This window comes from Aptenodytes patagonicus, chromosome 1, assembly GCF_965638725.1.
Source record: "Aptenodytes patagonicus chromosome 1, bAptPat1.pri.cur, whole genome shotgun sequence".
Classification (NCBI taxonomy): Eukaryota; Metazoa; Chordata; class Aves; order Sphenisciformes; family Spheniscidae; genus Aptenodytes; species Aptenodytes patagonicus.
This window is the reverse complement of record NC_134949.1, coordinates 10,561,238-10,578,021: the sequence shown is the minus strand read 5'-3', so window position 1 is coordinate 10,578,021 and position 16,784 is coordinate 10,561,238. Positions and strand designations below refer to the sequence as shown.

Genomic DNA, 16,784 nt, shown 5'->3' with positions numbered 1-16,784 from the left:
CTTGTAAGCACTACACATGTAGTTGCAGCATCTGAGCATTTTGTCATGATCTTCTGATCTTAGGCCTACCAAAGAATTATGTCTGAAGTCAGAAAAGAAATAAGGGTAATCATGTGCTGAAAGATGAATGCCCTATTCTATTCTATTCTATTCTATTCTATTCTATTCTATTCCCAGTCATGTTCTAGAAGAGGACCTGGAGCATGATACAGGCACCCAAGACGTGGTAGAGGAACCTCCTCCACTGTACCTAAGCCTCTCCTCTTCCAAATATTTATATTAAATGATTAATAGGATGGAAGTAGCTGCTATAAAAGTTATGCATTCTCTGTAAGATAGCATGCCAGGGAGAGACTAGAAAAGCTAGGGCTCTTTTTGGTAGACAAGAAGGCTGACAGCAGATATGGCTGAAGTTATAAACCAAATGCCAAAACTGTGATATACCAAATCTGGCAATACTGGACCAGGAAGGACTCACTGCAACTAGTCAGAGATCAAGAACAGATAGGAGAAAATACTTTTTTACCCATAAATAGTGAGGTCTTGGAACCATTTACTATAGGATGTCATGGAGGCAGATAGTACAGGCAGGTTAGGGGCTAGGCAAATTTATGGGTGAGTTCACTAATAGATACTGAAGGGAAGAGACAGAGATGTCCTCTTCGAAATTTCAAATCCAAAAACTGTGAACACTGAGGGATTTCATGCATAGTGGACCACGGATACTGGCCAGGCTTGTATGTTTTCTTACCCAGCATCTCACCATGCCAACATCAGGACAGAATGCTGACTACACAGGCTACCTCAACCCAGCAGGGCATTTCCTGTGCCCTTATGCCATAGACTAGCCCCTGGCTTCAGTTATCACTCCCACGAAAAAAATGAGGTCTTAGTATTTTGCTGGAGGGGAAAAAAATCTTTGTGGACCTTGAAACTGGTGATAAATGTAACTTGCAGCTTCAGCTAGCAGGAAACCACAATGGTTCTACTTTAACAAATAAATTTCATTAGTTCTCTCATATACTTAAACAGTACCAAGTATCACCAACCCCATTCACTGCAGAACACAGCCTTGATAAATCAGTAATTTCTCCCTTCCGCATACCTACTAGCAGGGAAGGAAGGAAAAGGAGCAACAAGGAAGGTGAACATGTGACAAAGGCACAGAAAAACAGAGGGCATGTCAGACACTTCTTTCTGCTGTTCCCTCATAAAATCTCTGCCTTGCCCCAAAAGATCTATTTCCAACATTACACATTTATTATCAAAGTGAACATTGCCATGAGCACAGAGCAGTGAAATGGTAAGCCTGGAGACCCAAAAGTCCTTGACAATTTTGTACATAACCATTAGGAAGGGTTCCATTTTAAATAATCTAGCTTTCACCTGCATCTGTGCTTTAATTTTGCCCTCTGAAATGCAATTGAACTGAATTACAAATCAAATCTTTTGAGAACTTATTAAAATTCTCTAAAATTCTTACAGAAAATGTTGCAATTCAACAGAGTTGTCATATACTATTTTTTTAATTAAGATGGAAATAAAACAAATCTCCTCTTGTCATTTTTTAAAAGTGTTTATATTACTAATGCATTCTGTCTACTAAAAAAAAGTAGTTGTCTTTCTTTGTTACAACATTGACTTTTAAGGCTGTTAGAAGTATGGGAAGCAACATTTCTTAGAAGCCATCATTGGTTAAGGAAACCTGTGGAAACACGACGTGTCAGCTGGACTATGGTATGAAGGCCTACTTTGTAGAAACCCTCCTTATTATTTACTGTACAACTATTATACAAAGCAGTCTAGAACACATAGGCTAAAATGATCTCATTCAAAGACAATGCGTTTTTATACATTGAATGTATCATTAGAAATAGAACCAGGAATTTACAGATTTCATAGCATATTTAGAAAACAGTGACTGTGTCTTGGACACAGGTACCCTGAGAAGTATTTATGAGGTGAAGTGGGTGAACAGTTCAACATGAGTTAGTGTGATGCTGTAGCAACACAGTTTAATTTGAACTTTTAATATGAGGAATGCAGAAAAAGAGAAGCAAACTGTACAAAGCATTCCACTGAGACAAATACCGGAATCGCGCATACAGTCAGGTATCAATGCTCTTAAATAAAAGATACTGTAGGACAAGAGAAGATGCAGGGAAGAGTCCCCAAATTATCCAAGACCTGGGAAAAAAGGCCTCACAAAGGCAGAATCTAGGCTCAGAGAGTTCTGTACAATACACAACTACCATACAACAGTTTATTTATAACTTCTGTGTGTGCAAGTTTGGACCACTGAAAACACCACTTACATTTGGTTCTTCTCAGTAATGTTTAATAGAGCTTTCAGCAAATAAGTGGAGATTTCATTTCACAGAGGATTTTAAAATTTTAAAATTGAATTTTGTTGTGGTTGAAAAAGTAAACCTAGTGACTGAAGGAAAGATTAGGAGTCTTGGGAGGGTTGGCTAAACAGCATTAGGGTATAGAAGCCAACACTTGCAATGCTCAGGAACTCCTATATTCTTCTTCAGTCTGCTTAGATAGGCAACCTTCCATTAAACCAGACAAATTTGAGCAAATTAAACTACTAGCATGAAATACTGTGATTTTGAAAAATGCATGTTTTACCATGGAAAATCATTCTTCTGTAAAATTTCCAACTAGCCACAGTGGAAAACAGTCTTACACCAATAAATGCATTAATGCGTTTCTTGTTTCTTGAGCAGACGATCTGAATAGAAGTCATCAGACCAAGAAATAAGCAAGAAAATAGTTCTTTTCGCCTATCAGGCAGAAGCACATAGAAGGAAAACAAAAATATCTGCAGGAGAAGCTGCCTGAGGGTAAGCCTCAGTTAAGAAGGGTAGCAAAGCCCTGGAGACAAAAACTGGGAGAAATCCAAGAAAAGCAACAGAGGTTTGGGTTGCATTGTTTTCTTTTTAAATCTGAGCTTCTGAAGCTGAAAAAGTAACTTTATAACCAAAGGAAACCAAGAGAGTTATCTGGAGCAAGATTTCACCTTTCACAGCTGCTACATCAACCCCCCAGATTAGGGTAATGCTCGCTTTAATGAGGCTATGCACCTGCAGAACATCTTTCACAAATGAAATTTCAGTATCCATAAACCTAGACAAAGAAACCTGCTTGTAACAAACACATGAAGAATCCCCCAGTCGTGGTTTAACCCCAGTTGGCAAATGAGCACCACACAGCCGCTCGCTCACTCCTCCTGCACTGGTGGGATGGGGGAGAGAATTGGAAGAGTAAAAGTGAGAAAATTCATGGGTTGAGATAAGAACAGTTTAATAATTGAAATAAAATAAAATAGTAATAATAATAATAATAATAATAATAATTATTATTATTATTATTATTATTATTATTATTATTATTATTATTATTATTATTATTGAATATACAAAGCAAGTGATGCACAATGCAATTGCTCACCACCCGCCAACCGATGCCCACCCAGTCCCCGAGCAGCGGCCCCCCCGGCCAGCTTTCCCCAGTTTATGTACTGAGCATGACGTCCCATGGTATGGAATGTCCCTTTGGCCAGTTGGGGTCAGCTGTCCTGGCTGTGCCCCCTCCCAGCTTCTTGGGCACCTCCAGCCTTCTCAGTCGGCAGAGCATGGGAAGCTGAGAAGTCCTTGGCTAGTGTAAGCACCACTCAGCAACAACTAAAACATCGGTGTGTTATCAACATTGTTCTCGTCCTAAATCCAAAACACAGCACTGTACCAGCTACTAGGAAGAAAATTAACTCTATCCCAGCCAAAACTGGGACACCCCCACAGGGAGTTTAAAAAACACCACCACCACCACCTCTGGAAAATTAGCCACGGCCATTTATTTTGTAAGGAAATTTGCTCAAATGAATATGTAAAGGGGACTGAATGGGAAAGAACTGCTACAGCTATCGGTGCTCCTTATTTTTCTCCATACCAAATGTGAAAGCAACAAATAAGCTAAGCTATCAGTGACAATCTACTGTGTAAGGAAAAAGAAAAGTTAAATTGTGAAGCTGATCATCCAATAATATTATTTGTCACAAGCTCTTTTTAGCTTTCATCCTCTCAGTCACACTTAAAAGCTCTAACTGCAATACACTGTGCTAGCAGGACAGAGATTCAGCAGGTGTCTCTCTAAGCTAGCGTACTAGATGCCATTTCAGCACTATGTACAGTTCAGGTCCACAAAAATCAAAATGATGACTCCTGGCTATCTATAAGAATATGGGAAGTGGGAGGGATGTCCCCCTCTTTATCTGTCAACAAGAATAAAAGATCTGCAGAAGGCAAATCAAGTAACCTGTGGAAAGAAAAAACATGGAAACAGGTGATATTTGTAAGAACTTTCATTGCAAGCCCTCTGATTTATTTTTCCAGACTTTTATGATGCCTTGCAAAGTATGTGAGTTATGTGAATCTATCCTCTGAGACATAACATTGCATCTATACAACCTGGATTTCGGTTAATAAAATAAGACTCAAGGCAAGACAAGTAAAAACAAATTCAAACATCTGACATACGGACAAGCTGACAAATGTTTGACTTCATAAGTGTCACATCTCACTAGCTGTGATTCCAAAACACATTTGCTTCAGCAACTACAACTGACTTTCAAAATAGGCTACATTTACATCTGGAGATTTAAGCAAAGTTCATACAGGCTAGTGGACTCAGTATTATAGTCTAAAAAAGCATATGTAAAATCTTTCTCCTAGTGTGCAAATATTCCAGTGAAGCCAGTTTTAAAAGTGCAGTATCAGTCTTAAACTCACCTGCGAAGTTTCTGCCATATCTGAAGTAACTATTTCTGCTATTTGGACCAGCTCTAGTCATGGACTGAAATCTAAATCTAATGCTGCAAAAAGGAGATGACAGTGTCTATTCTGAATACTCACAGGAAACATCCAGAAATAAAATTTAGAAATTTTCCACCTTGGTGAATTACTCAGTATGTAGAGAATTGATGGAGATATAAAAAGTAAACGTATAAATAGACCTAGAGTCCTAACTCTGTAAAATTCTACCAAATACATAATGGAAAAGACTTAAAGAACCAAGACATACTGTCATGTAAAAACATATGGTATGGATGATCTTACAGTCCTTACACAGAGAAAAGCTTATTTTACTTGTATTTTTCCAAAACATCAGTATTTTTCTGGTAGGATATTGGCACAATTAAAGCCATTTGGTTTGTGATGCTGATACACACTTTGTGTAATCTTTTCGCTAAATATCTTTTCCTATAGCCCAAGAGCCACGTCCAGCTTGAAAAGTTAAAATATAAGAATAAAATATTTTGAAATATTAAAGAGAAGAAACAGCCACAGCCTAAAAATTCCAAGGAGAAAATGACCACGTTAGAGTGAAAAATAACACAAAACCTATGTACACTGCACAAAAACATCTGTTTTACCAGTAATTTACTGTAGTTAATTTGCTCTTCTCCATCTATGTAGGCTTCCCCTTCTTAGAAGTCAGACCTGAAATTATTTTGGTTAACAACCCAACACACAAAGTTCATTGCTAGCTTCCTTATGATGGCCAGCTTCTCACAGAACAGCTAACAAAAAAATACTAATAAAATGTGGGAAAGTGTTGCTTGCTGGGAGACTAACCACAATTCAAGCTATTTTCCTTCTCTGAATTTCTCCAACTTGAGCCCTTTCCAATACAATTGTCTAACACTGCCTGTAACTGGCAAGTGAGTCAAAAGGGTAGAAACACCTGAAAATAAAAAAATAGAAGTGAAGAGAAAATAGGAGCAAATTTATCAAGACATGAGTGATGCTGCTTTTTGTACTGAAATCAGTTTTGAAATCAGTTCTCAACAAGTTTTTAAATTTATGTTTTTAAAATCAGCTAGGAAAGAGAGGAAGGGAAAGACATTTTATGTTGATAAACCTTCTGACGCTACCACAACTCAACGGAAAAACTGAGACCTCTCCCTTTCTCTCTGCATTCTGTAAGATATCAGACCCCTGCATAAGGAACTAATAGGAAACATCAGGTGCCTCCATCAACTCAAGACCTAGTTCATCAGTGCCTTCTAATGACAAAATCACGATGTTCACTGTGTCATCATTTGCAAAATAATGAGGGAAGTCAGAATCACAGATTGCCCTCAACTTTAGGAGGATGCAAACTACACCTCTGGAGAATGACCTAATTTTCAGGTTAAAGGGCAAGGACTCTGGCCCTCACAGCCTGAGACTAAGAATAAATGGATTTAAGGTATTTGAAGGGATGATAATGAAGGTGGAGGGCAATTGTTAGCATCAAAAAATTATTTTTGCACAGATTTTACTATGGATTGGAGGGCTTTAGCCTTGTGATCAGAGGACTTAAATGGGAAGGAAAAGATCCTCCTCCCTGGTAAGATGTTTTGTCTATTTATCTTTTAGATTAGGAGATAACTGGAAAAATACTTATTTCCAGTATGCACACTAGAATATAGTTTAGATGGAATTTCAACACACCTGTGCAAGTGTGTCCAGATCAAGATATGTATCCATATGTATACACAGATATTTTCATTTCAGAGACCTAGCCCAAGCCCTCACGGAGTGATTAGCTCTGATCTTTAGATTACCATGCAGAAGTGGTGGACTCCACTATTAGGTGTGACTATTTAGTCTGCTTTGGAATTTCTGGTGGAGCTTAGGAGACTGGTGGCTGAGTTGCAACAGAGCCCAAAGAGAGAGATGCTGGCCAGTGCAGGTTCTGCTGAATGAGTGGACAACTTCAATTTATCTATAGAGTATTATGAAGAGTGGAAAGATATCTAGTTAGTGGAGGCAATTTAAGATTAGCAGACCAGAAAGTAGGTGTCACAGAGTGTTTTCAAGGATGTTAGGTGGGTTTTAGGCATCTAATCAAAACTCAGGCTGGAGTTTTGGATCCCTTCCAAAAACCAGTAGTATCAAGCACACCTACAAAATTTATTTTAGTTTTATAGGTCTTTCAGGCTACAGAAAAATTCCCAACTCTATTTAAAGTGCACAGCATCTCTGCCCAGGAATCTCAAAATATGTTATAACACATGTTTACTTATGCTTCCCAGTTGTATTGTGAGACACTGAAGCCTTATTTCAGGCGGGCAGGGAAATACTAAGGGATCTGGACACACTTGCACAGCTGTGTTGAAATTGCATCTAAACTAGCAGATAAACATTCTGAGCTCCTCATTCACAGACACAGTTGTGCACCTTGGACATTTCCCAACAGCACGTAGAGGGAACCTGCCTCCTAGCACACAATCTGTGCCTCAGTTTCCATGGAAACTCAGTTTCCTCAGTTTTCAGAAGAAACCAAGGCATAAAGGCTAGAATGAAGATACGATGTCTCTGGTTGAAATGTCTGAAGAAATCTAGACAATAAGGTGCAAATCTGCATGTAACTCTTCTTTGTCTACATGCAACCCAAGAAGCCGAGGGTATTGACTAGTACCTTCCCTTGAATGATCTTAATGTAAGAGTTTAATAGTTAAAAGTAAAAACAAATAACCCCACAGCAAAACAAAGCAATATTAAGCAGGAATTTGGCAACAAAAATATGAATGTCTCTCATTCTCCAGTGAAATGTATTTTAGTGGAACTTGAGTGTTTGCTTTACAGGAATGGTTATGCTATTGCCTGAGAATATGGGAAGTAATGAAAGAAAAGTTTATTAATAAATGCTCTCTGAGTGTACATCACAGTGTTGACAATAAGGTACAGACACTGAGACTTTCCAGAAAAAGATATTTCACTGTGGAAAAGATTTGCAGGGGAATACGCATACATCTTAATTTTTGATAGGAGGACAAGTAGGATTAATCTCAAAGTATTACACAAACAAGTAGCCAACAGCTAAATAATTTGGGAATACAGAAAGGGATCTTGTCTAAGCAAGAAATAGGACATTTTGATCCTGTTTCCAAAATTTGCTGCAAGCTATGCTTGCAAAGACTATTAGTAGGTGTTCTTTAGTCATCATTTTCACTCTTTAATTTCCTGTTACCTAAGAGATCCAAACTTGCTTATTCTCTTCAATTGAAATATAACAGCAAAAATGAGCAAGAGGGTAAAACTGCAGATTTTCCTGCCGTAGAAGATTAAGGATGCTTCACGATACCTAATGAGTAATGGGCTGCTCAGATGGGCAGAGGAAGGCCAAGGGCTGCACAGCTAACGACTTCACACTGCACAAGAGTGAAGCTGCACCTTAGATTTAGTGTGCTGCACTGGATTAAATATTACTTTAAGGTAAGTTATACTTCATTTCCCTCATGACACAATACATAAACAGAAAATAAAACCCCAGAACAGCCTTTTGCAAAGCACCAAGTTTTTAAATAGAACTTTCTAAAAACCACAATTTACAATTTTAAATTTTAAAATGTGACAACAAAAATTAGAATCTTTGCAAATCTTAAGCTTATTACAGTATTTTACATGAGTAATAAAACATATATGATGAGTCCATCTCATATATTAATGAGTTTAAAAGGGTTTATTTTTATATAACCAGTGAAAAAATATTTGTAACTCCTCAAACCATATGTATAAATATATTACAATGTCAGGTACTCTAGCTAGTATTTCTGTTGATACTCATGCAATAAATATTAATGTCTTCCAAATACAAGTATCCTCTCTTTCTCGTATATAGATAAGTTTTTGTTTAAATCATTTGGTTTCCATCTGAACTGAAAGATTATGATCTATTAGCATGATCTACATAGCTCCAGAAAGCTATTGCACTGATGAATGGGGTAGGAACTTTAAAACAGAGGATAACTCCAGTGAAAATGAACAATTTAGGTGCCAGACTGCCTAATGGACTAGGCATACTATTTGTTGGTATCCTCGGAGAGGTTGTGTACCCGAAAAATGTCCAAGAACCTTTGTGAGTTTTGCCCGTAGTTACTGCAGGATACCTTTTCAATGAAACCTCCACCCGTCTTCCATTACACACCTGGAAATGCAGGTTGCAATGGTAGCACAGATAGTCTGTACACCACCTTTTAGCAAGATATATAGAGACAGAATATTAACTTGCCCATAATACCATAGAATCATAGAATATCTCAGGTTGGAAGGGAAACATAAGGATCATCGAGTCCAACTCCCTGATCCTCGCAGGATCATATGGATACCACATGCCTACGGAAATTCCATGATATTGAAAGAGCGTGTGTTCAGTAGGGTTAGGCCAGGCAAATATGCAATAGTAAACAACAGTAAACCAAAAAAGAAATGTTCACTCTTTGAATAACAGGCTCTACTACAAGGCAGTCTTTGACATCCTTGACTATAAGGCTGTTGCCTGTCTCCCTCGTTACTGCTCATACTACTCTCTTCCTCCACTACACTTTGCTAGAAAATTCTCCATTTTCTTTTCATCCTAACTTTTTCTTCTGTGGCTAACATTTTCTAGTAATAGCTATCTAGGAAAGCCCTCTGAGTTCTGATCAGGACTTTCCCCTTTCTCCTTCCACAGCTAGGTACCTATTTCAACGACCATTTTTAGCTTCTCCCAAGATTAAATTCATACCCATGAAAAAATAAAAATAGACTTTTTTCCTTACAGTGGGACACGTCATCTTTGTCCAGATTTTCATTATAATCTTTTCTTATATAAATCAGAAATGAAATCACAAAGCTTTTCCATGTTATTCAAGCCTTTTGTGTGTAATGCACAGAACCACTAAGTAATTTTACCTTTAAGTCACAGCTAGAGAGTTTTCTAGCACAAAGTTGCAGGAAAACACAAATAATTTGGAATACAAGAATTATTTCTCATTTAAAGGTGCTCTTGCAGCTCAAGGGAAGCCAACTCATTATTAGAAAAGTCATCATTAATATTTGTTTATTATAACCTTGCCCAAAGATTGTTTGTGTAGCATGCCTAGAGAAAATCATGGCATCCCTGGGGTATGCTAGTCTCTGAACAGTGACACTGTTGATGTCATTCACTGGCACCTTCCTCGTGGCATCACTGGAGGATGTATGATCCTCTTGCATCATACTCTTTTCAGGATTCAGGTATTAATTAATACTTTGAGTCATATTAGCCCCAATGGTAAAACCCTCTGTGCAGTCATTAGTAACAGTTCCATTCAACTCCACTCCTGATTTCAGAGAAAATGTGACCCAGCAGATTTGAGAAGACTTAAATTTCAGATAATTCAGCTTCACTACATAAAGTTTACAAAATGCCAGCATAAAGATAGTCCTTGAAAAAAGAAGAAAGAGAAATACATATGGAAGGTGAAGAAATTCTCTTAGTAGAAAGTAATAGTTCAGATGCAGGAGATAATAAGTGAGTGTCTCCTGTGTATAAAAATAATCAAGAGGAAGGTTTAAAATCAAAAGTCATTGAAAGCTCTAATATAAATCTGGGATAACTACAAATAGAAAAGCCAGTATAAATATCTGAGCCGTTAGGAGCTCTTAAGGTCAGGTGATAGCACAAAAGAAACCAACATGAAGTGATCCAAAATTAATAACCATGTAGAATATGAGTCAGCAAAGAGATCTGACTAGGACTGAGATTAATAAAAGGGTATTTTTCCCCTTAAGTAATGTTTTTTAGGCCTTTTACTCTTTTCTTTTTTTCAGTCAGACTAAGCCCCTGGGTACCTGAATATACATCAGAAATACATTTTTTAAAGAAACAACAACAGAATTCCCCAGAACAGCTAACCTTGATAATGGTTGAGAAAAATGTCTGAATCAGAAATCAGAAGCTAAATCAAACAATGAAAATAATATTGAAAAGCTTAATCAACTTAATACTAATTAAAATCGTATTAAAAAGCTTAAGTCAGTTTTACTTATTTGAGAGGTTATACTCATTTTTGAATGCATTGGCTTTGGCTGTGTCTGGCATTTGATACAAAACAAAAAGTAAGTTTTCTCAGGAACCATCGTATGACCAACCACCCCTGGAAAGCTGTTCTGAAGAAACTGGTTTTGATAAATTTTTATTTTTAAAATGTATGTAGATATTTTTTAAAAAACTAAAAAAAAGGAAAAAAAAAACAAACTAGGGTATATAGAGAGAATTTAAATACCATTCCCTTAAAAAAACCGCAGTGTGTTACCAAATATATATATATATATAAAATTAGGATTTTTTTATATATATACATAATTAGGACATAAAAAGTACACAAAGTTCACAGAAAGTTTTGGCAAGGCAAACATCTGAAACCTGACAACCTCTGTAAGACAGCTCCATCCTTCCTGAACTGGAGTAGAGGAATGTTTCAATAGGTCATTTCAATCACTTTGCTTATGTATGTGTTGTAATCATGTAATTAATCTTTGTAAATTCTGGTGGTTCCCAGGCATTAAAAAAAAGTAATTAAAAAAAAAATTTAGAGATGTTCCAACACTGTGTTGTATCAATTCCAACATTGATCAGTATTTAAAGGATGGCAAATTAAATTCAGTTGTGTGAAGTAGTGGGGGGGAGCTAAATTATTTCCACATGTTTGGGGATGAATTTCACTCTGCATGAAGTGGCAAGATCGATAAAGATGTCATGAAGAAGTCTTGCTGACACACATCCTGAAATGATGGCATGCAGCTAAAAATAATAAGTATTGTACATTCACTGAAGCACTGCCAGTAATGGCAACCCCAAGCATTAAAGACATCATGAGTCACATCCTCCAAAATAATAAAATTGGTTTTAAAGTCATAAGACTTTAGCCACTAATACATCTGGAAGACTTTTTATTTGCCTTCAAGATGCATTGACTTGATCATTTAAAATTATCTGAGAAGTTCTGAAGACTGCAAGACTTCTTTTTTTTTTTTTTTTAAAAAAAAAAAGAGCAACTGGACTGAAGGAACATCCTTCCCCTAATTTAATCTTCTTTTACGTCAGGGAACTGAATCATATTACCCTTTTCAAAAAGTGACCATGGGCTTGCCTAAAATGAGGTAGGCACCCTTCTTCTTCCACACTCACAGAAAAACTGTTCTGGAATCTTTTCTAAAGTAAGCATGAGATACTTATTTAATTTTCTTAAAGCTTTAAGATCAAACCACCACAGACACACACAAACCCCTACATTAATCTTGAGTCTCAAGAAAATATAAGATTTGGCTGTGATAACTTAAAACCATCAGACTTATACGGGTTGATGGGAAAATGGTGGACAAACTGATGTGTTCACAAAGGTCTGCAAATGACTTATAATATTTTGCAATAATAATACAAAGTCCACAGAGTGCTACATAAACACATGCCCACCGAGTTAAAACAGGAAAACAAACAAAAAAATCATATCTATTTTATGCTCATTTGACTGAAGCAGAGAAGCTTTGGCGCAGACAACACTGATGTACATTGCATATTAGGGAAGCTATGGGAACTAGAAGAGTGAACTCCTGCTAAGAACAAAAGGCAGGAAAATGGGTACCTCCTGTGGTACCTATGCACAGACAATGGACTAAGCAAAATTTCATCATCTACAAGAAGGCTAGTCCTCAGGATAGCGCGCAGCAACAGTTTCACTCTTGGACTGATTCTTCAGCTGCATGAAACTGTACTGATAAAAGGACTGCTTGGGTGGGACTCATCTCCTCCAGCTTTACACACCTACAGTATAGACATTTACATTGAGGCTCCTCTGATAGAGAAAGAGAGAAGTAAGTACTTCTGGGCTGTGGTTCATCCCATTTTAAAGTCTTATTCAGAACATGTCAGGTCAATCCTGACTGAGAAGCGCCTGGTTTAGTCCACTGAACAAAAAAGGAGCTTAGGGTGACCAGCTGAGTAGATGTCTACAGCTAGGTGAATTAATCCCTCTTTCTTCTCTTTTTCACTTTAAATGACACATCCAAACTTATCTGCAAGTCTATGTGGATATGTAATTGCCATGGGAATCCCAGTCTGCTGTTCCATCCTTTAAACCTATTTCTAATAGCTCTACTCTGTAAAAAGCATGTTTATGAATTCATCCGGATCCCCCCCATGCATGTTTGGTCAGTATCTTCTGAAAAGCACTCTAAACTCTTATACGAGTCAGAGTGATGTGAATAGGAATCATAAAAAGCAATTACCCAGGTTTGGTGTCTTACGGAATAGAACAAAAAGGGACTGTTGGCAAAAGCACTTTAAAGAAATAGCTACTTCATATTTAAAGCACAAAGAATCATGAGGTTACAATGCAGCGTGGTCTTCACGCTAACAGTTCAGCATTAACTTTGCTGATACAAAACATGATTGAAATACAGATTAAATTAGTAAGTCAGAAATAGAATAGGTATGGAAATGAATCTGATTCACACATGACTACATTTGTTGAAGGAGAAGAATTAGTTGCAACCATCAAGAAAGACTAACTAAAAAGACGAAGAGACCAAATATTAACAGATGTAGTTAACAATAATACCAAAATGAACATCATGACTTCAAAGGTACCATTATTTTTAAATCACATTTAAAAAAAGCTGTACTTCTTGTTTCCCCAAGGTCACTACTGACTGTAGAGTACAGTGAACTTCAAGTCATAAACATTCATGTGCATCACTTAGAGGAATATTTTCCAATCTATTTATAACTTGATTCGTTACTTGGCCATGGTTCCTAATCTGTCTGTCAATATTATAAGCATCTGCCCTATGCCAACGAACTAATGAGTTCATTTTCTACCATGAAGTCACGAGCCATCTTTCTACATGTCATGTCCAGTACACATCAAGCTGACAGTGCCCGTAAGTGTATAGGCAGCAAAAATAACAATAAAAGCATGTTTCAATAATAAATAAAGGTTTTTTTAAACGCTAAATAGAAAACCTAACCCATTAGTACTCACCACCAAGGCTTTAGACCTGTTACTCAGAAGTTTTTCAATGTCTCTGGCTGCAATTTCCACTAGCTGACGAGGGTTGTTGGCTTCTACAGTATACAAATCCCTGTTTTTCAAATAAATCTGCAAGAAGAAAAAATGGAAATAAATCAAAATGGCAACAGACATTCAAAATAAGCAAAGTGACTTGACAGAACGGGCATCAAGATGTCCTCTGTTCTTACTGGAGAGCTTCAGAAAGACTATTGCTAGGAAAATCCAAATGTGCCTTGTGAAAGAAATACTTCACCTTTTTGTCTGAACAGTATAAGGTGCCACTAAAAATCATTTAATAAATCTTCAAAACTGACAGTTTCCAGTGACGGACTATTCCACTGCTAAATGTTCAAGGAATCTGATTCCCATAGAATGCTGAGAGAAAAGTAAAATGGAGATCCTTTAAAATGACTGAAGTTGAAATCAAATAGTTATTGCTGAATTTAATTCTTCCTTGAATGCTGAACAACAAACATACTGTTTGAAGTAAATAATTTAAGTTATGCTAATGTAATCAGTTTAGTCCTTTATCTATTTATTCATATTATAGTATTAGTATTCATGAGGAAAGAAGAGGAAGAGGAAGAAAACAAATAAGAGGAAAAAAGAGAAAAGGGAAAAAAGGGGAAATGGGGAAAAAAATGAAAGGGGGAAAAAGATGGGGGGAAGAGGGGAAAGGAACTATAATCGTGTTTTTCCTCTATCGTGAATAAAGGTGAGGTTTGGTTCCTCTGGTTAGGAACCATTAACTGTTTCCAAAGAAGAACACGTATATAAAGGAGATAATTTGATTTGTTAAACAAAGCCACTACAATGAAATGCACACAACCACAAGAAGTAAAGAAGAAAAAAGTAGCAAGAAATCCATTTGCCTATCTCTGTCCTACCAGAACTGGATAAAGAAAAAATACATTATTTGGGGAAAGAAAAAAAAAACCCAAAGAAAAAAAAAGTGGATACCTTATGGCTAGATGGGCAAATGGGGAAAACTAATTTATGCAACCAACAGATGGCCTGAGTTTACTCAAGTACTCTGCCTCTCCGCAACGCTGCCTGGTGGGGGCTGTGCTGTCTCCCGGGGAGTAATTCGAGGCACAGGCAGGAACGGGTCCAGCGCTAATGCACTGGCTGCCATCCAGCACAAGAACCGAGAAACTGCAGACCAGACTGAGTCTACCAGCCCTGCCAGGTTTCTCGGGTGAAAGCTGTGGAGACCTTAAAGAAACTCACCAAAATATGTCTCTGATGCTTGTAGCTGATGGGTATTTATCACAAATAAGTTTCTGACAACTACAGTTATAGCTGCAAATTTTTATTGGGCATGCCTCATAAGCTGTCACAGGTTTTCATCACTTTTGAATTTCACAACACTTCTGTTGGGTTTTGGGTTTTTTCCTTCAGAAGTACAGTCTTTGCTTTCCACCAGTAACTGAGTAATTGGAATATGCTTTAATTCTTCATATAGTAGCAATTATTTCAAAAAATCAGTGCACCATGAGCAGAAAACCACTACACAAGAAGATTGTTTCTAATGAACTCAGATTATAGTTTGGATATTTTTGAGGTTTTTGATTTTCAAAATTGCCACACATAAAGTTTATCTCATGTATAACCAAAAATCTCTTTTTTTCTTTTTTTTTTTTTTTTTTTTTTTTTTTTGTTAGGACAGATCTTAATAGTAGAAATGGTCTATAGGCCAATTATTAATCAAAAAAAAAAAAAAAAAAGAAATTTTATCTTACAACTGATCACTACAGAATTTCTTACATTTTTCTCTGAAACACATAAAATTTGCACAGTCAGTAGTGGGATTTGGAGTTAAATTGACTGTAGTGACAAGAAGAGCCTTACAGTCCTACAGGCAAGGTAAGAGTAGAAATCAGTTTTATAGATCCAAATGATTTTAATCAAGAATGGAAATTTCAGAGGAGCATATAAATTGGAGTGACCATCAAATCTGGCAAAACCCTCAGGTTTTCCCATCAGCAGCAAATATTCACCCTGATCACATAAGGAACAAGCACTGGAATGTGGGTGTTACCAGGTGTTCGTGTCTTACTTTTTGAAGAGAAATGTAGTGCCAAACTCTTTAAACTTCATTCATGACTGTGTGAAGTACACCTGCATCAAAAGTTACTGAATTTATAGAAGAATGGTCACAAGATTTTGTAAGTAGGCTAGAAAAATGTAAACCAACTTTCACGGAAGTTTTTTAAACCATTCATTTATTTTACTTGTGAAAATGTTTGTTTTGCTTTGTTCAATTTTTTCCTGGTTTCCCTTTTTTTCAATTTGTTCATGCAATTGCTTTTCATTTGCTAATCAACAGTGAAAGGGATACGAAAATTTAAATATAATCTGTTTTCATTTGGGAGTTTCAATTAGGCAAAAACATCTTAAAATTTGGAGAAAGCAGTAGTTCATTGCAAAAATGCCATTTCATTATAATTAAATTTTTCACTCGATATTATAAACAAACATTAAGAAGGCCACGAGCAAAGAAAATACACAGAAGGGGCACAGGCAAGTATGTGCTCAAATAATGCATGTTTGGAGCAGATGGGTGACAGGGATGACTTGGAGACTGCGCTGACCAGCTATTCGAGGGCGAGCGCTGTAGAGCTGATTCTCTGACATCTTTAAGCACTTAGTGAAATATGGTTTCTAACAGGCTGTGATCTAACAGCCTCAGCAGAAGTTAAGGTGATGGTGCACTGCATCCACACAACCATGATTTTGCACCCCACCAACCAGAAACACAATACCAATAATTCACTGAAATTAATCTTTCAGTATAGAGCAAAGTTACAGTAAGCCGTAGTGGTAAGGGTTCGAGAATCTGGATGGAAAATTTGCACTTTCATCCCTGTATCTAATCCATTCTTATAGCAAACACATGATCCTATAAACCCAATTT

General features: G+C 36.9%; 1 protein-coding gene across 8 annotated transcripts in view; it reads right to left on the bottom strand.

Annotated features, from left to right (window-relative positions):
* The window catches only part of CACNA2D1 (calcium voltage-gated channel auxiliary subunit alpha2delta 1), a 434,729-nt gene that overhangs the window by 345,910 nt on the left and 72,035 nt on the right, over positions 1-16,784 (bottom strand). For all 8 annotated transcript variants that reach the window (XM_076360363.1, XM_076360445.1, XM_076360724.1 and 5 more), the window contains exon 3: positions 13,838-13,954. In XM_076360363.1, the coding sequence (XP_076216478.1) occupies positions 13,838-13,954 (117 nt within the window). The remainder of the gene's footprint in view (positions 1-13,837; positions 13,955-16,784) is intronic.